This window comes from Neolamprologus brichardi, chromosome 5 (genome assembly GCF_056152115.1).
Source record: "Neolamprologus brichardi isolate AB-2024 chromosome 5, ASM5615211v1, whole genome shotgun sequence".
Classification (NCBI taxonomy): Eukaryota; Metazoa; Chordata; class Actinopteri; order Cichliformes; family Cichlidae; genus Neolamprologus; species Neolamprologus brichardi.
The window spans coordinates 32318024-32339987 of NC_142108.1; the positions used below are offsets into that span (position 1 = coordinate 32318024).

The 21964-nt window shown below is 38.5% G+C and overlaps 1 protein-coding gene across 2 annotated transcripts; it reads right to left on the reverse strand.

Moving 5' to 3' along the window:
* Positions 1 to 1956: 1956 nt before the first annotated feature.
* LOC102779900 (deoxyribonuclease-1-like) lies at positions 1957 to 20137 on the reverse strand. Of its 2 annotated transcripts, none has more exons than XM_087841084.1 (10): positions 20002 to 20137; positions 13706 to 13798; positions 13522 to 13616; positions 13357 to 13434; positions 13128 to 13240; positions 7293 to 7405; positions 5788 to 5942; positions 5216 to 5312; positions 5039 to 5123; positions 1957 to 2160 (listed from the first exon to the last, which is right to left on the reverse strand). In XM_087841084.1, exons 2-10 carry the CDS (start codon positions 13784 to 13786, stop codon positions 2087 to 2089), a joined length of 891 nt encoding a protein of 296 aa, XP_087697210.1. In that variant the 5' UTR covers positions 13787 to 13798; positions 20002 to 20137; the 3' UTR covers positions 1957 to 2086. The 2 variants fall into 2 exon arrangements, with proteins under 2 accessions (XP_087697210.1, XP_087697211.1); XM_087841085.1 differs by lacking the exon at positions 20002 to 20137 and adding an exon at positions 15092 to 15214.
* Between the last annotated feature and the right edge of the window lie 1827 nt (positions 20138 to 21964).

Genomic DNA, 21964 nt, shown 5'->3' on the forward strand with positions numbered 1-21964 from the left:
GAAAAATAAAAATAATCTTAATTCTAACCAATATAGAAATTATCTAATAGATTATATTAGTCTTTATGCAGACTCTCAGATTCTCTTCCCTCCCTCCAGGACATCTACTTCACCCATCTCATCTGGAAAGCCTTCTGCATTACAGGTCACTTGACTTATCCAACAGCTTCTTCAGTTTGCTGCCACCAGGAAGGAGCCTGGAGAGCCTCCGGGCCAGAACCAGCAGACTGAGAGGCACCTTCGTTCATCAGGCTGTCAGGATGCTGAATTCACTCCATGCTCTCCCACACACCAACTCCAGACCTGCATTCACCTCTTCCCTCTGAACCCCCAAAACATACAGCTCTGACCCACCACCATTGGCCTTTCAATGACTGCCCCACAAACTTGCCCACAATCACTATGATTGTGTTGCCACTGCTGTTTAAATAATTGTATAGTATTTTAATGTGTTGCACATAAGACTTTTATTTTTTTTATTATTGTTATTATTATTATTATTATTATTATTATTATTATTATTATTATTATTATTATTATTTCTTTTGTATTTTTAATGTACACTGAGGGCCATGGGAGAATTGCAATTTCAAATTCCTGTGTATATCTGTATATATATGGTCTTTAACAATAAATTTGACTTTGACTTGACTTTGAGTTTGAAACTTAAATGTGAAAGGCTTCAGCCCTGACTGTAACTCTAACTCAGGTAAGCCACTAAGAAGGTGATGGTGGTGGATGTATTAGACATTTCTTTTTTGTTTTTAGTTAGGTTTGGGCACCTGGCTGGGAATTGTTAATTGTTTGACTTAAAATAAATCCTTCACAATATTAACTAGAAGTCAAACTTCAAAAGTGAAAAAAAGGCTGGCAGTTTCCTGCCAATTCTAACCTGGCATCACACAATCAAAATCCCAATCACCAAGCTATTTTATAAGTAATAAACAGAAAATAAAACAATAAAAAAAATAACTACCAGAAACCTCAAAGCACAGGCCGAGGGGGCGGTGTGGCAGCAATTTTTCACTTGATTTCTTCCTGGCTTCTGTTTGGCCACAGCAAATGTGGTACTCATATAAAATGTTGTGATATGGATAGGTAGTGTGAGTATTGTAATTTCACAAAACATATAATCATATGGAAGCGTATTTCTGTCAATACAGTTAATGCTTAAATTTAAAAAACAAACAAACAAACAAACAAACAAAAGCAAACACTAAAATAGAACCAAATCAAACATGCTGATCTACCTTCTATGGTGACCCGTCAGAATAATCCCTCACAAAATATGTGGGTATTCTTAAACTTCAGTAGAAACTCAATTATTCAAGTGCAGTCGATTTACAAATAAAGGACTAGTCATAAGTGGCACTCATACATCTGTTTTCTCGAGTACCCCAGCCTGCCCATGGTTATTGTAAAAAATAAAAACAGCAAGAATTGTTTTAATGCAAACAGTCATTTAATTGCATCAAATATGAAAAAACAGTTCATTATTATTCAACTGGTGGAACAAAATATGCTTCAATCCCTCCATTCCTGGTTATTTAGGCAGATTCTCAATTTAACAGCTGAAATGAATCTGCAAATATTTTCCCAAACAAAACATTTATTCACTTATCAGCATGCTCTTCAACAATTTATGGTAATTTCCATTATTAAAAATGTTAATACATTTTATTTCCTGCTAATGACCTTAGCTCAGAAGTAAAATATTTATACATACGTCCCCACTCTCAATAGCAAAACAGCCCAAGGTAGACCCTGTGGGGTATGCTGTCTATACAGTGACCAAGAGAAACCAAAATAAGTTCATGTTTACCATGGAAGGTGTCCGGAAAACATATAATAAAACAACAATTATTTCTTACATAGACTAGCCTAATTTCCATGTAGTACTAATATCTTTACACTCATTTGTCTTTTCCACAGTAAATTCAGTAAAGAAGACAAACAGAGTTATTTTTTTATCACGTTGAACCACCTGATGTGGTTTTCTGTTAAATCTGAAGAAAAACTGAGTTTAAAAATTAACTGGAGTAACACAAATTTTAAAAATTAATAGCAAGATTGTTAAAGTTTAACACTAAACAGCCCGACGTCCTCTCTTGGTTGGCACGTTGGATGCTTGTCCTTGCTTTCTTTTTTGCTCCTGTTGTCCTGTTGTTAATATTAGAAAGAGGAAATACAATGGGTAAAATAAGTATTGCACATGTCAACAATTTTCTAAGTTAATATATTTCTAAACGTGCTGTTGTCATGAAATTCTCACCAGATGTCAGTAACAACCCATTAAAGTTATGTGTAATAAAGAGAAATGACAAACGAAAAGGTATTGAACACATGAACAAAGGAACAGGCAAAAAGAGCCTTTTAGTGTCTTTCCTTACTGTCCTTCTTCCCTGCTGTTTTTCTTTCCCTCCCCTTTTCTTGAACTTGTCTACGTCTTTCCCTTTTCTATCCCCTAGCCCTGTCTGTTCCAATTGTAATAACTGAAAAGTAAAAAAATAAATAAATAATAAAGCTCAATCAAGTGGACCAGTATGGCAAAGCCACAATGATCCACTTGTCTTGCATTTTAATTGGCCTTCAGACAATAATTCTGATTACTGCAGCGCCAAACGGGACAGGAATGGAAAAAAAAGCCATTTAGTGCAAATTAAAATCAGCTGGTTTAGTCTCAACTGATGGCTTATAGAACCATGTTTCATTACTAAGGTGTCACACAGGAAACATCTCATGAAGGATGAAGCCAATGAGCAAACTCTACACCTTTGCAGCCTTGTTGTTGCAAAACATACTGATAACACTGGTTAAACCACTGAAGGTTCCAGTTCAGGATTTGAAGACTGGGTGTATGAAAGAATGGGACAAAATCACACCTGCACCCAATGCATGTGACTAGTTTCTCCGTGCAGTAGGCATCTTGATGCCGTCATCACCAACAAAGGGTTTTGTTCAAAGTATGAAATAAAATTCAGTGAGCATGTTGAAAACATTTTCCCCCTGTCATTATTAGACATAAATTATGGACATGTATACTTTGATTTCATTGGATGGGCTGTTACTGACATCTGGTGAGAATTTTATGTCAACAGCACGTTTAGAAATTTATTTCCTTAATTCAGTTTTATTTATACAGGGTCAAATCACAACAACAGTCACTTCAAGGTGTTTTATATTGCAAGGTAGACCCTGTAGGGTACATACAGAGAAAACCCAACAATCATATGACCCCCTATGAGCAGCACTTTGGCGACAGTGGGAAGGAAAAACTCCCTTTTAACAGGAAGAAACCTCCGGCAGAACCAGGCTCAGGGAGGGGCGGGGCCATCTGCTGCGACCGGTTGGGGTGAGTTAGAAAATCATAAAAAGTGTTCAATAGAGTGATGTTAAAGCCGACTGAATGCCGATCCCAGCCCAATAGCCAGTCCCTGATCTGCCACAGGAAAGATCAGGGACTGGAAACATCTCCTGGTTCATGTTTCTACAGTAGACTCACGTGGCGATTGTTTTAAAGTGTCTTTGGTCTGGTTTTCATCTTTGCTTTGTGTTGCAGGCCTTGTGTTCATACCTAAAAACCAAATACTAGCACTGTATGTGTGTCCTCATTAGGATAGGGATTTATGCTGGTTCGTGGGATTGTAGCCTCAGGTTTATCCTGTTACAGTGAGATGCAAAAGTTTGGGCAACCTTGTTAATAGTCATTATTTTCCTGTATAAATCGTTGGTTGTTACAATAAAAAAATGTCAGTTAAATATATCATATAGGAGACACACAGTGATGTTTGAGAAGTGAAATGAAGTTTATTGGATTTACAGAAAGTGTGCAATAATTGTTTAAACAAAATCAGGCAGGTGCATAAATTTGGGCACTGTTGTCATTTTATTGATTCCAAAACCTTTAGAACTAATTATTGGAACTCAAATTGGCTTGGTAAGCTCAGTGACCCCTGACCTACATGCACAGGTGAATCCAGTAATGAGAAAGAGTATTTAAGGGGGTCAATTGTAAGTTTCCCTCCTCTTTTAATTTTCTCTGAAGAGTAGCAACATGGGGGTCTCAAAACAACTCTCAAATGACCTGAAGACAAAGATTGTTGACCATCATGGTTTAGGGGAAGGATACAGAAAGATGTCTCAGAGATTTAAGCCATCTGTTTCCACAGTTAGGAACATATTAAGAAAGTGGAAGACCACAGGCTCAGTTTAAGTTAAGGCTCAAAGTGGCAGACCAAGAAAAATCTCGGAGAGACAGAAGCGACGAATGGTGAGAACAGTCAGAGTCGACCCACAGACCAGCACCAAAGACCTGCAACATCATGTTGCAGCAGATGGAGTCACTGCGCATCGTTCAACCATTCGGCGCACTTTACACAAGGAGATGCTGTATGCGAGAGTGATGCAGAGGAAGCCTTTTCTCCACCCAATTTTGTGGTGCCCAAATTTATGCACCTGCCTGATTTTGTTTAAACAATTATTGCACATTTTCTGTAAATCCAATAAACTTCATTCCACTTCTCAAATATCAATGTGTGTCTCCTATATGATATATTTAACTGACATTTTTTATTGTAACAACCAACGATTTATACAGGAAAATAATGACTATTAACAAGGTTGCCCAAACTTTTGCATCCCACTGTATATGGTATTTATGAGAAATTTTGTTTAAGGTAATTTTATAGAGAAAAAGAAATGTAATGTGTAGTATAAGTACTTACTTTCTCCTGGAAGTAATGGTAGTAATGTACTGCATTACGTTTAATAAGAGTGTTCTGTGTAATATGTTACTCTTTTTACTCTTTTGAGTTATGACCTCAATGCTGATCATAGCATTGAGGTCAGCATGCAAAAACTACACAGCATGTAATTAATTTGCACAAATAGATTCATTTGGAGACGGTTGTGACCCTTAAAGCGGAGCCAATGAGAACTCAATGATATTAATAATGGCATCGGAATCACTAAATTCTTATCGATCTCCATTCCTGCTGTCAAATATAAATAAAGTAAGAGTCAGAGATGAAAAAATAACCTTTTTTCTTAGATTGTCCTTCCCCAGACGCATCTTTGGTCTTCAGCTCCACCTCCACAGGGTAATGGTCACTGACGTCCAGGGTCTTAAAAAGTTGAATGACAACACTCATGGTGTCCTTTAAAATGCTAAAACCTGTCAAATCATTTCTATCTTTGAGCTTAGAAGAAAACTCACCTCCTCATCGGTCAGCTTAAACTCCTGCTGGAAGTTGAAGGACTTGGCCGAGTTGGGGACGATGGCGTTCATCATGGTCTCTCCATACACAACAATTCTGTTTGACAAAGAGGAGACGCGTTTCTTTTAAACAGTTAAGAACTTCATTTCTGTCTGTACTTTATAGCGTGAAGCGCCATGTGTTTTATTTCTCCATTTTCTGTCTCAAATTGAAATTCACTGATGCCAATATTATTTCTTATGTGAGAGGCACTCTGAGAAAAAAATCTTTAAAATATTAAGAGTCTGGGACTACATACCTCCACTACAGATATACTGATTTAGTTCCTGAATTCCTGCACTTTTTTCACACAAATTTAATGTACACACAGGTAGATTTAATCAGAATTCATGAGTCATCCAGCCTCATGTGCACGTTCTCAATACAGACAAACTCTGACAAACAAATAACAACTAACTCTTATTTCCTTTTGGTCATTATGCACAATTTTTCAAAACACCAGAAGCAAAGAAATAGAAATTAGAAATATCCCAAAAGGTCGTGCCATTATAAAGAGCTATATGTGTGTCACCTGTCGTAGGTGTTATCATTGTTGTTGCTAGCTGTGGTGTCGACATCGTCATCAATGAGCCAGTTGTAGGAAGAAGAGCAGATGCGAATCTTTTCCTTCTTCTTCTTGGAGAGATATCGTCCATCAGCATTAAAGTCCCCCAAAATCATTATATTCTGCCAAAAAATGCCAAAAGAGAGCAGAACTCACTTAGTACAATGACAGATGTTTGTTACAGCCAGTATGTGACACTCGAATGTCTAATCAGAGGAGCTTGCAAAGAAAAGTAGCAACTTAAAGAAGTCCAGACGCTTTTCTTTGCAAGCTCTTCTGACTACGATGACCTGGATGACTGAGAACCTTCACAGACATCTAATGTCTAATGGTATTAAGGTATTCTTTAAATAACAGCACAGAGATTTATATGGTAGGATATATTTATTATTATGCGATCCCGTGAAGAGCTGTCATTTATTGAGCATCACTTCACTGTAGGATACAAAGATTTATGCACTTATGTTTTTAAAGTTTTCTTTTCATTTGTTAATGAGCAAAGCAGCTTGAAGACATCCTTCCTTATCGGTCTGTGTAAAGGATGACAAAATCAAGTAGTTAAAAATATATTATAATCTGAGTCACTATATGGATTAACAAGGTGTTATATTCAGGTCCTGCTTTAAAACAAAGGTCAGATAAAGTTATTTATTAAGATTCTGAATGAAGGGAGTTTAATCTGTGTCCTGCTTTGGAGCTTAGTTCACAGTTCGTTGTTTATTCGCTGCTTGGTTAGGTTTAGGAACTAAAAGTAATTGTTTAGTTTTAGAAAGATATTGTAGTATTGTAGGCGGGCGATCGTGGCTCAAGAGTTGGGAGTTCGTCTTGTAATCGGAAGGTTGCCGGTTCGAGCCCCGGCTTGGACAGTCTCGGTCGTTGTGTCCTTGGGCGAGACACTTCACCCGTTGCCTACTGGTGGTGGTCAGAGGGGCCTCGCCTCTGTCAGTGCGCCCCAGGGTGGCTGTGGCTACGATGTAGCTGCCATCACCGGTGGGTGACTGGTTGTGTAAAGCGCTTTGGGGTCCTTAGGGACTAGAAAAGCACTATACAAATACAGGCCATTTACCATTTATTGTAGTATTTCAGCTGGAAGTTTTCTGCTGCAAGAGAAAATATTCAGCTATATTCTACAAATATTCTAAAAGGCAACAAATCCCGGGTAATTTCATGGTCATACGTGTCACACACCAGGCCGCATAGTCAAGAACTTAAACTTACTATGAAGTATGTAGTCAGTATAATCACTGCAACACCTGGCCAGGGTTTGGCTTATTTGAAATAAGCCAAACCGTCTCTTTATTGCAGAAACAAACTGTGACACAAGCAGGCTGGGGGAAAGGCAGGGTGGAGTGGGTCATCGTGCATTTTTTCAATTTACTATAACGCTCTTTGAAGCAACTGTTGTGTTGAATTGGCTCTATACAAATAAAACTGAATTGGTCTGAATTTTTTAATCAAAACATAAAACTTACATCAGTTTTCCATTTCTTCCTGATGTCTTCAACTACATCATGCAGCTCGTCCAGCTCCTTCAGAGAGTCCTTTGGCTTCGTGTGGACTGGGATCAGGACCAGATCGTCCACAACTGAAATACAGTTTTTTATATTTAGATGAGAAGGTGGAGTGCTACACTGTCAGGCATCACTGTCAGGCTCAGGTAACAGGCTGCCTCTGTACAGAGACACCTGCCGGGATAATAACAAATTTAATTAATATCAGAGTGATGTAATTATGTTATTCTATTCAATGAATTCCAAAACATAATATCAGTGTTATCCTGACTGTTGACTGTTTGACTACTGCCAAGGTTGTTAGTGTGAAAAATATGAAGTAAGAATCTAAAGGACAGAAATGGCTAATTCAGGGTATAACCTGTGTTTATTGGGCACTGACCCACTAGTGATGTTGTAGGGCTCCTCCGACAGCCAAACCCATCTGTTCTCTGATTGGATTGTTACATTTGTGATTGACATGACATTGACCAATCAGATGAAAGGAAGAAAAATAGTGTCTTTTACGCACACACAAATTCTTTTTACACATACAAAACTGATTTACAAGTACAAAATATTTATGACCACATTTTGAGCCCATACGTTACTTCATTTTTATTGTTGATTGTGAGAGAAAGAAGGGAATTTTGAAGGGTTTTTTTTAGCATTTTATTTTTCAGACAAACTCTTACTGTGTTCACTAGCTCACAGATAGTCATCCTATCATGGTTTCCATTTAGGCACAGAGAGAGATGTGCTATGAGTGCTCAAACATAATTTCTTTACTGTAAGAAGTCAAAGTGTCAGCTCAAATAGACAAGTTAAAATGATGCATTTGTTCCAACTTACAGTTCATGTTATGCACTACCTAAAATAATGTTTTTGTGAAATCTATATGAAGTATAATAACTTAGTGTGGAAACTGTGCTACTGACTCTGTATTCATGTAAAGAAAATGTGGGCGAGGTTGGACTGTTTCTAACTGAAGCTTAATAGCTGCTTCTTCATCTCCCCTCCCTTTGCCCCTGTTTAAGTGCACAACACTGGTTAGTGTGAAGTAAGAGATAAAATGATAAAATGATAAACTGATAAAATACCAGGAGTCAGTCATCAAAACTGGGGGCAGACTTTCTGGACAAACAGTACTATACAAATGTTCCAAAACATACCAACAACACAAACAGAGTCCATGTGAGCAGTTCAGTTACTCGAGTAGGTGAAGGTGAAGTCCGGCACCTATTGCACACCTGTCAATCAAAGCCCAGTCTACAGATGGTGGGAAAGAACAGTCCTAATACTTTGTTATTGTACTTAAGTAGAATTTTTTTAGGTATCTCTACTTTACGTGAGCATTTATTTTTATGACAACTTTTTACTTTTATTCCCTACATTTTCAAAAAATTATCTGAACTTTCTGCTTTAGATTTTCAAAGGGGACTCATTACCTTTGGTTCATCTATAGTTTTTATTCTCAGGGGTTAAAGTGGGCTGGAAGGAGTGCAAGTGTCCGTAAGTCGTGATTGCGGTATTACAGAATCTAGCTTGTGCTAGAAGCATGAAGTGAGGTTTTTTTAAGTGGCAGGTAGGGCTGTTACGTCGACTATTAAAATCGTCAATGACTGATTTAATAGTCGACGCGTCGTTTGAAGCTTAGTAATCTTAGTAAGATCCCAAAAGACGCAGGAATAAGTAGTAGGATTTAAGAGTGTAATAACGGACTGAAACAGAAGATGGCAGCACTGCATGTACAAGGATGCCAGCTGCCGTTAAACCCCGAAGAAGAAGAAGCAGTGTCCCAGAATTCATAGCGCAGCCCAGAGCAGTTTCCAACAATGGCGGCAGCTAGTTAGTTTTAATATTACTCTTATTATTCTTTCTGGGTCACAAAGTAAACGTTTAACATATTTTCAGGCGAGAATGTAGCTGTGTAAACCTCAAATATCTGCTCAGTTTATCAAGACACCACATATTTTCAAAAGCGCTCCGACGTTTTCGGAGACGTCTGTTAGCCACTAGCTCGATAGCTAGCCGGGGGCTAGGCTCACTAGAGCCGTGAGAACACCGGACTCCCGGCAAATCGTTTTCAAACCCACCGCCGTCTTTCGCTACTCAGGTTAAACATATATAAGTCACTTAGATAACTTAAAAATGTTATTGTTTGGCTTTCTTTAGTATTTTATTTGTTCCTGAGTAAATCGGCTTGGCTGAGATTAAAGTTATAGTTTTTACACAGCTGAATAAACGTTAAGCAGACAGCTGATTATCAGAAGTGTGAGATGCTCGAGAATATACTCCGGTGTCCTGTTATATTTTAGATAGCAAGGAGCAGACGAGACTAAGTTTATTAAACTCCACCGAAACAATCTGCAGATTTCATTAAACTTTAATAAACTATCATCTTGTCTTTATTTTTAGTTTGCACATACCTTAAACATTTCAAGCTGTAAGCTAATGATAGTTATATAAGAGAAGATGCTGCTGGTGCAATAAGCTGTACATTTTACATCCAATGGATGATGATCTGATTAGTCAAATAATCGGTGACGAGTCGACTATCAAAATAATCGTTTGTGGCAGCCCTAGTGGCAGGTAATTTTAAATGCAGCGCTTCTATCTGCTCAACACATCAGCATGCACACAAACTGTTTGTGTACACTGTGTCGCTAGTTAAAGATCCAGCGGCTCTATTTCAAAGGGAGAGAAAAGAAAGAGAGCTAACTTCACTCAGAGATGGAGAAAGGTAAAAAAGACAGGACAGGAGAGGAAGAAGAGAGCTTAGATTTAAAGGTAATGATGTTCAGTGCTTGATAAACTGCAAATTTAAAGCTTGCGTGTAATATCATCATTTTAATCAAATATTGGATTAGTGTATTTTGATACTGGGAAACATCCAGCAAAACAAACTAAGCTATACTAATATTGTGTTATTCAAATGTTACATGAAAATATTAGGTATTGCTTTGATTCTAAGAAATGTTGTGGTTTGTGATCACATGCCACCTGTTTTGATGTGTGGCTCCTCCCATTGGTCTGTGTGTTTTTGGCTGTATCGCAATTCAGGGTCTGCAGCCTTAAAGGCCGCATTTTAAGGCCGATTATGTCACAGCGACGCGACAAAGGCTGTCCCAATTCAAAGGCTGCTCGAAATGCGGCCTCAAATGCGTCCTTCATTTCCCTGAATTTTAAGGACGTGGCGGTGTAGACTTCATGGCCCAACATATCCCACATATACTTGGTTTTAAAGCCTTTAAAATATACGCTGTTCAATAGTTCTGACAGAGAATGTGACAATTTTATGGATAATTAAATTACATAATACACAATGATTGTTGTGTAAACATGTTTTACACAATGATTGTTGTGTAAACATGTTTTACACAATGATTGTTGTGTAAAACATGATTACACAACAATCATGTTTTACAGTTCTGTGGTCTCAGCCTCAGATACTTACATATCACACAAAGCTCGTGTAGAAACAAACAAACAAATGAACAAAATATGTTCTCCTTCATTTCTGTCAAACAAAGCTGTATGACACGTTTATTAAAATAATCAAATTACAGCATTTACATTTATGTTAGATTACTTTTAATTAACTGCTTTAGCCCACTTACAATGAAAATGTGATAGAATCTTGTTCACGACCTGTGTAGTATGTTAACACCATTGGAAGTAAAAATAAAGTAAAAGTAAAATAGTGTTTTTTATAAAGCTCTGACTTGTATTATGAGTCTGTGGTCTGGGAGAGAGTCTTTAACTCTCTGTCTGCAAAATACAGGATATACTGACCAATGCTGGGCAATTATTTATAGTTACTTCTTCAAAAAAGTTACTGTGTTTTGCAAACAGCTGCAAAAGTTTTTTGCAGCTGTTTGCCTAATAATGCAGCCAAGGCCGTTTTTTAAATAAATATTTCAAACTATTTACAGAACAATCAGCTGTTCTGCATCAAATTTGATGCCACACAAATTATTTGTGCCACTCCAAAAATAATTTGTCCACTATGAGATAAAGGAGAACAACAGCCTGATACCTGCAGGCCTGACAACAGCAGATGTATCACTGCTGTAACACCTGTAACATTCAGCCTCTTTGTTCTGACACATAACAAAACTATTGACTACGCTACACACTAACTACACAAGACAACACACTAACTTTAGACTCCAAACACAAAACGTCGCAAATCTCTCACATCTCAAAACACCGCTGTCACTCCTAAAACTAAGGGACAATTGGTGAAAATTGCACTCTCACTTTTAACCCCCCCCCCCCCTAAAACTTATAAAACGCTGTTTTTACCGTTTCTTCCCGGAGTAAATATAAACAACGACAGTATTCAGGAAGAAAACCAAACACTGCATATATTTTTTTTTATCATAACTCTGGTTTTACGTGACCTATCAAAACAATTTAAAAACTGGTATAAAGTCCACACTTTTCCCGTCAGTTGTTCCGTCTGTCCTGCTCACATCTCCAATGGTTGTAAACGTTGTCATTAACGTGGCTTCACTCCACATCAGCCGCTTTGCTAGCTAAAACTCCGGTGTCGGCACATAAGGACGCTGTCATAGCCTGTCGACGTTGCTTAGCTGCGTATATACGAATGTGAATCGCATCATTGGCTGGAGCAGCCAGTCACCGGTCACTCACCGACTCACACTGCGAAACAACATGAATTTTAACTTATTTATTTAAATTTTAGTTCCGGTTAGATTTTTTTGTGTGCAACGATTGCGCGCGCAGCTTGGATGGAACGTTGCCCCGAGGCCGGTGTTGTGCCAAAAAGTGATTGTCTGCCAAAAACTGATTTCCAATGTTTCTGTGTATTTTTTATGTGTAATATCTTTACGTATGTTCATAAATACACTTCGGTGAACAGGGGATACAAAGGGGTCATATAGAGAATTAAAAAATTATCCGTTTTTCAAGTATCTTTACAGCTCTGTGTTATTGTACTTACATTATAACCAATCCGGTCCTTTATCCCCACTTAAAATATTTTTACAGAACTATTGTAATATTTGCTGCCATTTCTGCTGTCCTCTTGGCCCACTTACTCTTACAAAAGACATTTTTAATGTTAATGAGATTTTTTTTAACTGCATAAATAAAGGTTATATAAAAGTCGCTGCCAAAAACTGATTGCGGCTTCTACCTTGTTACACGACTGTTGTTTGTGGCTCAATATAACTTTATGTCATCCATAAGGGATGCATTTGACATATGTTTCACATATTATAGCCCAACAAGTTACTTACAGCAGTTTAAATACGAGCAATCAGTTTTTGGCAAATACCGGAAATCAGTTTTTGGCAGACAATCACTTTTTGGCACAACACCGGGTCGTAACAGCAGTTTTGTCCAGGATAATAAGGTTAGGTTGCGTTAATGTGGATTCACAGCAAAGCTCTGTGTTGGACTGGTGCACAGTGACTGTAGTGCTCGTGGTCAGATTTAGGTGAAATTTAAACTGATGATGTTTAGATCCATTCACTAAATTCTGACTTTATACCAGCTGTATTCTGTCTGGTGTAAAGATAATAAACAGTGTAGTGTCAATGCAGGGGATAGACATCAGCCATTATAGCTTGTCAAACTGTGTACATCTTATAGAATTCAGTTCTGTAAATCCACAAAGAGCAGCAGGTCAGCTGATCACAGCAAATACACTAAGAAAATTAAAAATGATTGTGAGCTGTGATTCTTTCCCCTTTGCTGAGCCAATACACAGATCTTAGGGCGGTTGGCACTTCCACTTGTTTTGTTTTGTAACTTAAACGTTACTCAAACACAGTAAAAAGCACAAACCTGTAGTTGGACAATCAAACCGCAGGATGAAGGGCTCTCTGGAAAAGGCATCTTCATCTCCAGCCTGATTATCTTCATACTGGTGTGTATCCTTCAGCGTCACTTCATCTGGTCTGAGAGATAAACACGTATAGTCAGACATCAGTGTGTCTGGCCATGAATCACACAAATTAAAGTCTGATTAATAACCACTGAGATGTTGTATTCGAGTGAACTTAGACTCACACACCTGTAGAAACAGACATACTGCTCCTTGTAGGTGTGTCGTCCCAGTTGCTTGCTGGCAGTCTTTACGTAGGGGCGTTCTCTGTTAGTGCCGAGGAAAACAGAAGCAACTTAAACATGTTGTAAATAAAATAATTAAATTCACACACTATCACTGCAGGGAACTCACTCAGTTTTGTTGAGTTCATGAAGTAACGTTTCCATGGCTTTGCCGCTCTTATCCACCACCTCCAGCAGGACAATCAAACTGTACCGAGATATGATCTGGAGGAAACACATCATTTAAGTGTTACACATTTCGTCATTGGTGTTGGATTTCAAGCTTTCTGTTGTAAAGGTAAAATTATTATCACCTTGGTGAGCTGTTTGATGACAGACTTGTCATGGACTTTCTTATGTCCCAGGTTCTTGCCATTAAAGGCTGCTATCTTCATTCTGACTTGATTCTGCAAGAGACCAAAACACAGTGTGTGATGAATTGTTCAAACTTCTGCTGAATCAAAACAGAGGAAGAAAATGGAGAAGTGCAGCAGAAAAAAGTAGAAAATAAAACAAAGGGAAGAAAGAGAAACTAAAACTTAAACACTGAAACAACTGTGGTTGGTTATTTTGCATCACGAATATACTAAAATATGTCACTGACAACTTTCAAGCTACAACTTCCCAGGTGAAGGCCTCTACTAAACGCACAGGAGCAACATCTGGAATTGAAAATGGAGAAGTTTCTGGCACTGCAGTTCCTCTAATGCGGTTTCTCATTACAGTAACATTTTTAAACGTAAGTAAATTCAGAGAGCAGCGATGATATATTTTTAGGTTTTACACTTGTTTTTGAAAAAGAAATTCTACTATCACACAGTATCGTGTCCAATGTAGCTAAAACATGAAAGCCTATTATTATTATATAATATGTGCTGACTGTTAAACTGTATTCTCACTGCTATATCTAAAAAACTTCATCTGAACTACCATTTTCAAACTACAACATGAACTAAAACATAAAATTGCTGCTTTTTTTGCATAAAAATTGCATAAAATTTTTTTTGCATAAAATTGCTTCCTGCTCAGAATAAATGGATTCTTGTTGGGATTTCTGTACATTATTTATTAGCTCATGGGTGCAACTATAATGTCGTTACTTTGATGTATTGCTTTTTTCACCTTACTAGTGTTACTGATCTCTCAAAGTGCTTTTAAGTCACACTCAAAGGCAAGTGGAGAACATTCAAACCTCACACTGAAAGGCTCGAGTTAGCTCAATGTAGCAGAAGTAAAAATATTGCTTATGCAGCGTGGAACATTTTAATGGTTTTGAATGACAGAAATGGTTTAGTATCAATAATGCATGTGTAGTATTCTGAACTACTCTAAACACTTTCAGAAGTGCAGCTCGTACTACTTTCAAATAATGAATATCTTATGAATAAGATCAAATACTTAAAGTTATTTAGTGCCTTTTATTTCACTTGAATAAAAACTTTTTAACTGAGGGATTCCCTGAATGCACATTAATTAACTGGCAGGATGTAACATCTTCAGCTCTTTGTTCAGTCACAGACACTGTGGGTGTTCGAGCGTTACAGCAGCACAAACAGCAGTACTCAGGTTTCATTTTGACTCCCCTTATAATGAAAGCAAAAACACTGTTACTGATTTTAAAAGCGAGTAATTCGGACTAATGCAGATACGTATTCACTTTATAAAAGTAGTAAAACTAAAAATTTTAAAATAATACTCACGAGTGTGGCTAAAACAGCAGAATGAAAAATGAAAGAAGCGGCTAATCTGACAGCAAACAGACTGACGCTGACTTCTGCAGAAACAAACTGTCTAAGCAGCAGGAAGTTCTCAACCACACACACAGACACACACACACACAGACACACACACACACACACACACACACACACACACACGCGCACACACACACACACACACACACACACGCGCACACACGCGCACACACACACACACACACACATACATACAGCATATGAAAACCAAACCACGCTCATCTGTCTTTTATCAGCAGCAGTGTTTCCTGTGTTGCATACAGCTGAAGGGTTTATAGTCATGCTCCTGAGTCTGGTGTTTATGTTTTTGATTATTTGAATTTTTTGTTTCAGTTAGATTTTGGTGATTTCTAGTTCTTTGGTATCGTTCTTTGCCTAACCTGTGTTAGATGTTTCTTGTATTTCTGTTACAATGTTCTCCTGAACTCTCTCTATTTTCAAAATGTTTTTGAACTTATCTAAATTCGTTACAATTGCATTTTTTCTTAATCAACTTCCCGTCGGTGCTGACTGCTCTTCTGCATTTGGGGGCAGTGACGAGTCCATTAACATTTAATGCACTATGCAAAACGAGACAGAACACAGCACTGCTGTTCTTCTGATCATCCTTTAAACCATTAGTGGGGAACAAGTTACAGGAAGTCCTTCATCAGAGCCCCTAATCAACAGGCTCCAACGTGAAGAAAAGCAAAGTTTGTAGCTGCTCCATCCACCACTGTTTGTTTTGCACAGAAAACAAAATCAGCAGCAATGCTCCAGACGTTGTATTAAAATATACAGATAAACTGTCAACTTAGTCTGAGCCTGCTGAAGTTAATCAAATGCTGCCATCCCATTTCACATGGAGGCGATTTCTGCAGCAAACTGGTGAATCTTAACATTTTTCAGATTAAAAGAAATAAAATACTGCATTAATTCATCCATCCATCCGCTTATCCTTTTCAGGGTCGCAGGAGGCGCTGGAGCCTATCCCAGCTGTCATAGGGCGAGAGGCGGGGTACACCCTGGACAGGTCGCCAGTCTGTCGCAGGGCCAACACACAGGGACAGACAACCATTCGCACTCACATTCACTCGCACATTCACACCTAGTGGCAATTTGGATTATCCATTTAACCTATCCCCACAAGCTGCATGTCTTTGGACGGTGGGAGGAAGCCGGAGTACCCGGAGGGAACCCACGCAAACACGGGGAGAACATGCAAACTCCACACAGAAAGACCCCGGCCTGATGGTGGAATTGAACTCAGGACCTTCTTGCTGTGCAGCAACAGTGCTAACCACCGTGCTGCCTTAGTTTAGATTTAGTATATAATTTTATTTATTACTTTTTTTGCCTTTGCCTATTGACTGTGTGAGATTATTTGTATGTTTATTTGTGTTTTTTTTATAAGGCAATGTTTATTTAATATTGCACGGTCTTCAGAGGGATGCAGAAAATTTGGACGGCTTGTGCCCAATGACAGGAGAGAAGAAAAGAAAAGCAGAGCGACTGTCCTGCCTGACATCACTGACCACACTTTAGACGCTCTGATTCCCCGACCAGAGTTCGTATCTAAGCCAGTGGCCATCTCTGTCTCTGTGCATCTCTCTGCAGCAGCAACAGGAGGCTCCGCCTTCTCTCACCTCACCTGAACCCTTCTCAGTTCTTTTTTTTGAAAAGGCTTCTTACATCCATTATAGAAGTGTTTTAGGTAACTTAATCCTAATCCGATCAACCTGTTTTATAGCACAGCTGCTGGAGTCCCGCGCACTGTTGAATCCAGTTTATTGGACCAATCAGCACAGCACTGATGTTAGGTTGGAGCTGCCGGTGGAGCTGCACTGGCAGGTGTGCACACTAGAGAAATCCCCGCCCACTCTCCTGTCAGTTCTTTGAAAAAAAACAAAAAACATCACTATTCCTGGAAGATCCCCCAGAGCTGTTTGTGCAGACAGCATTTGAAGTTCTCCAGTAGTTTTCCGTGAGGATTAGTAGGAAATTGTTAGCGGCCACTTTATTTTGTTTTCTGTGAACTCCAAGTGAGTTTTTTAAATATAGCATGATATAGTAGCTCTTTTACGGCCTTATAGATCAAAGTGTTTAAATTCAGTGTTGTGGGTAACTGTTGAAACCTCATTAATTGAACTGGAGCAGCTGTGTTGCATTCATTCTGTATTATGCGTGTAACATGTTTGTATTATTTCTATAATTATAGTTTACTCTTCCATCCTTACTCATCCAGTAACTGCTGGTACATCAGTCAGTGTGATTGGTCAGATGTTACCTGCATGTCAGGGTGATGCAGATAAAGGTAAAAACACCCTGGCTTTGTTGAACTGTGTACAGGGTCCTGGATTCATTTGACAGGTTTTAGCTTGACAATTCCTTCTTCGTGTTCAGACATGACCTCTGGAGCTGCCGCTGTTCTTATGTAGCCTACTACTCGCTTACAAAAACTACACAACTATGCATCAGGTGTTTACGTTCCTCCATCCATTTTCTTATGCTTATCTGGGCCAGCAGCCTAAGAATGGAATTGATTAGAATTGAATTACTTTATATTCTAAAATAGTGGATCATTGTCTTAACTTCACCAAATCACAAATTAAGTCATAATAAAATCCTGGTAGTTATTATCCCACATTCTTACAAAAACATGCATATGAAAAACATCAATAGAACTATTGTATCTTATTATTTAGTATACTGTATCATGTAGCTACATGTCATTTACATAAACACAAAATAACAATGATGAAAGAACACACCCTCGAGAGGCTCCAGGCTAACAAATGTGGGTTGCATACCACATTATAACTGTTTTAAATGTTGCCATAATATCAGCCAAGAAACGAGTTGGACAGTCAACATATTGTTGTAAGATCAGAAAGTATAAACAGTATATTGAAGTCTCAGAAATAAAAAAAATCCTGGGTGATCAGTTGATTGTGCCTGCACAGAAGTGTATGTGTCCAATATATGAACTTACTGTAGGGACGTGAAGCATACACCACCATGACTGTAAGCTGTCTAAATTCTCTGTCTGAAGATTTTTTGTACAGGTCTGCTAGTTTCTGTAAGTTATGTAAGTTTTTATCAATAAATATACACACCACCACCAGCAGCAGCTGACTTTCCTGTTTATATCTCATCTCTGACAGCTCAGATTAAATGCACACAGTTCCAAAGTCTGATTACAGTTTAGCCACATTTCAGTGAAGCAGATCACGTTGTTGCAACTATAATCCTGTTCGCATTTGATGTGTAGTATTGGCTCATTAATTTAACTGTTGAGAGCTCACGTTTGATAGAGTGATTATTGGAAGCGGATGCCCTCTTCCTACCCATATATAGTACCCATATAAAGATGATTTAAAAAAAAAAAAAAACAACTCCAAAACTGAGGCATTTATCATAACAAGAATCTTAAGAATTACATAAGAAGAATTTTTAAATTACTGGCTGTATAGCAGTGCAATTCAAACCTGCATAAAACACACACACACACACAGAGTCAGTAGCAGACACACCCAGTAATATTTAGGATCATTACTAGTAGATCTGCACTGGGACAAAAAAACAAAAATCATCAGCATTTTTGGTCCAGGCGGCCCACTGTGATCATTCAAAGCAGCACACATAAACAAGTGCAAATATTTGTACAGTTCCACAAAGCAGTGGTAAAGCTGAATAGTACAAGCAAAAAATTGAAACAGAATAAAAAAAAAAACTGTCATATAATATTCAAATTCTACTTCGAAAACCTGGCTCGATTAGACAGAAAGAAACAGGACTGATGTCAATTAAATGTTTTATTCCCTGAAAAACAAAAGAAAAAATAGTTCAACCTAATAACTAATTGTCACTTAATGCTTTATTCTCTCTAATTACACTTTCGGTCTTTTTCTTGCTCTGTTGGTGGAAGTATGTGTTGAATCGTGGGGAAACAATGTATCAGCATATCAGGCAAATGACAGATTACCAGTTCAGCCCTGTATGTAGGCCAGAAAGTACAAATGCTCATTTAAAAATATAAAATTGTTAATCAGATGATAACGTTGCCTCTAAGAATTTCGTATCAACCCCCTGGAAAACGCAAAGTATTTTCACGCTAGTGGAAAACTTCAGACGCTCCTTCTGTCTGCACAAAGAGCTGGAGGGTTTTTCCAGGAATTGTGATGGGGGGGGGGGGTTTTCGGAGAACTGACAGGACAGTGGGCGGTGACTTCATACCTGTTGATCTCTAGTGTGCATAAGATACTGTGGGATGTACCGCGGCAAGAAGTGAAACACTTTAGCCGAAAACTTCGAAGTTACCCGGATCCGACAAAATCCTGGTCCCTGGTAGAGGTCTCAGGCGCAGGTGTGCCACAGGATAAACTGGTTGGACTGTCACCGTGTCAAAGAGTAACAACAGACTAACGTCTACTCCAACAGTCCAGCAGATATAAAGTGTATGAATTATTTGACCATCCCTAAATGTGTGCCATTGTCACTATATTATGCTGCTTTTCATACTATCATTATATTATGCTGCTATCCTGTATATATTGTACTTATTATTGTCTGAGTACTACGGTTGTTTTATTGTACTTTTTATATTTTACATTTATATTTATTTTGCATTTTGCACCAAGGGAGTGGCACTCCAATTTCGTTGTACTTTGTACAATGACAATAAAGGCTATTCTATTCTTTTCTATTCTATTCTAAATCATCTGTAAATATTTACCAAAGCAAGCAAGAGCAAAGAAATGCATTTTAAAGATATCAAATATTGAGCGCGTTTATTTCTATACAGCTATTTGACCATCAGTTAGGCCAGTTATAAAACTATGTTCAAACCAAAAATGATGAGTTCAGAAGTTACATACCTACGGTGGCGTCTTCACAGAGGAGGCAGTTTCTACAACAGGCGGCTTATACAAAAGGAAGTGTATCAAACGAGACAGATACCTGTAACAGCTTTGCGCAAGGAGGAGAGTGCTTTTGTTAGCCGAGAATGCGATTGGCTACCAATCAGGTAGTTAATAGCAACGCCCAGGTAAAAAAAAAAAAAGAAAAAAAGAAAAAAAGACATGGACTGTCTGCCACACGGAAAAAGCAGAGAACAGGTCGGCAGGTAAACTGTGACTGAAACTTCTGTGCTAAACAGCGCAGTTAAAGAAAAGCTGGTGCGCACGGTGGAGCATTTAGCAGATAAATATCTACATATTTCCCCCGGGAGCGGTAAAAACAAACAGAGCTGGAAGAGAACAAGTGTTCAAGCGCAGGTCAGCTACTAACTGGAAGGTTCCTATGGCGTTATTTTTGTGCCACTATTCTGAGCGCACGTAAAAAAAAATTGCAGGCGCAAGTGTTGCATTTTGAGGAGAAATTTATTTTGAGCAAAGAAAAACTGAATTTGAGTGAACAGAATTCATTGCTGCGTGCAGAAAATGTGTTTCAGTGTTTGCTATTATTCACACACGCACAATAGCAGCCCCTCTCGCTCAGTTTTTGCATTTACGCTCGCTCGCAATGTGTTGCTTGCGCTCTCAACATTTCTGCCCGTGTGCGCTCAACTCTTTCTCTACACCGTTATATTTGTGCCACAATACCAGCCAATCACAGACTTGGATGCAAAAAAAATCTGATTGGCTGTTTTGGTCTCCAATCAGCTCGACAGAGTAATATTTCAAACTCCGCCACACCCTGTTTCTCCGCAACTGCCTCGTTTGAGTTTTGGACGAAATGGATTCTGGGATATTGCATTTCATCATTTCGAGCTGATTGGAGACAAAAACAGCCAATCAGATTTTTTTTGCATCCAAGTCTGTGATTGGCTGGTTTTGTGGCACAAATATAACGGTGTAGAGAAAGAGTTGAGCGCGCACTGGCAGAAATGTTGAGAGCGCGAGCAACACATTGCGAGCAAGTGCAAATGCAAAAACTGAGCGAGAGGGGCTGCTATTGTGCGTGTGTGAATAATAGCAAACACTGATTTTCTGCACGCAGCAATGAATTCTGTTCACTCAAATTCAGTTTTTCTTTGCTCAAAATAAATTTCTCCTCAAAATGCAACACTTGCGCCTGCAATTTTTTTTTTACGTGCGCTCAGAATAGTGGCACAAAAATAACGCCATAGGTTCCTGGTTCGATCCCAGACTCCTCTGGTCTGCTTGCCAAATATCCTTGGGCAAGATAGGGGAGACCGGGGATAGTTGTAACGTGGGTCAGTTGTAACACTTCCAATTTCTCCAATCAGGGCTAAGTTTCAAATGATGTGATTCATCCTGTGCATGCCCAATTCAGTTCTGCTATCACATGTGAAAAATCAGCATATTTTGTCAAACACAGACAATTTAACACGAAAAAAAGTAATTTGTATGCCAAAAAGTAAGTTTTCTACTTTATTTCAATTTCTAATAGCATTATCTGCTCTGCAGTTAAACTCATTAAACTTAAATTATGTTATTTGTATGTCTATGAGGATATATTCTGTGTAGGTCTTTAGTGCTAATGTTTTAGCCGTTGGCTGTAATGTTAGCTAGTTCATGGCTATAGGAGTCTGGGTCAGTTGTAACAATAATGCAGATGTTACAACTTACCAAACTATTACTTTAACTTATATTAAACAAGTTGGGGCAACGACATCAGCAGAGAGGGTCACTGGTCACTTTTGTATATGTGGTTAATGCCATTGGCAACACAATTCCTCCTAGTGATGGGTCGTTCGCGAACGGAATGGCTCTTAGAGCCGGTTCTTTGAAGTGAACGACGCGAGCCGGCTCCTTATTGGGAGCCGTGAGGTTTTTTTTTGTTTTTGTTTTTTTTCTTTCTCTCACCCTCTCTCTC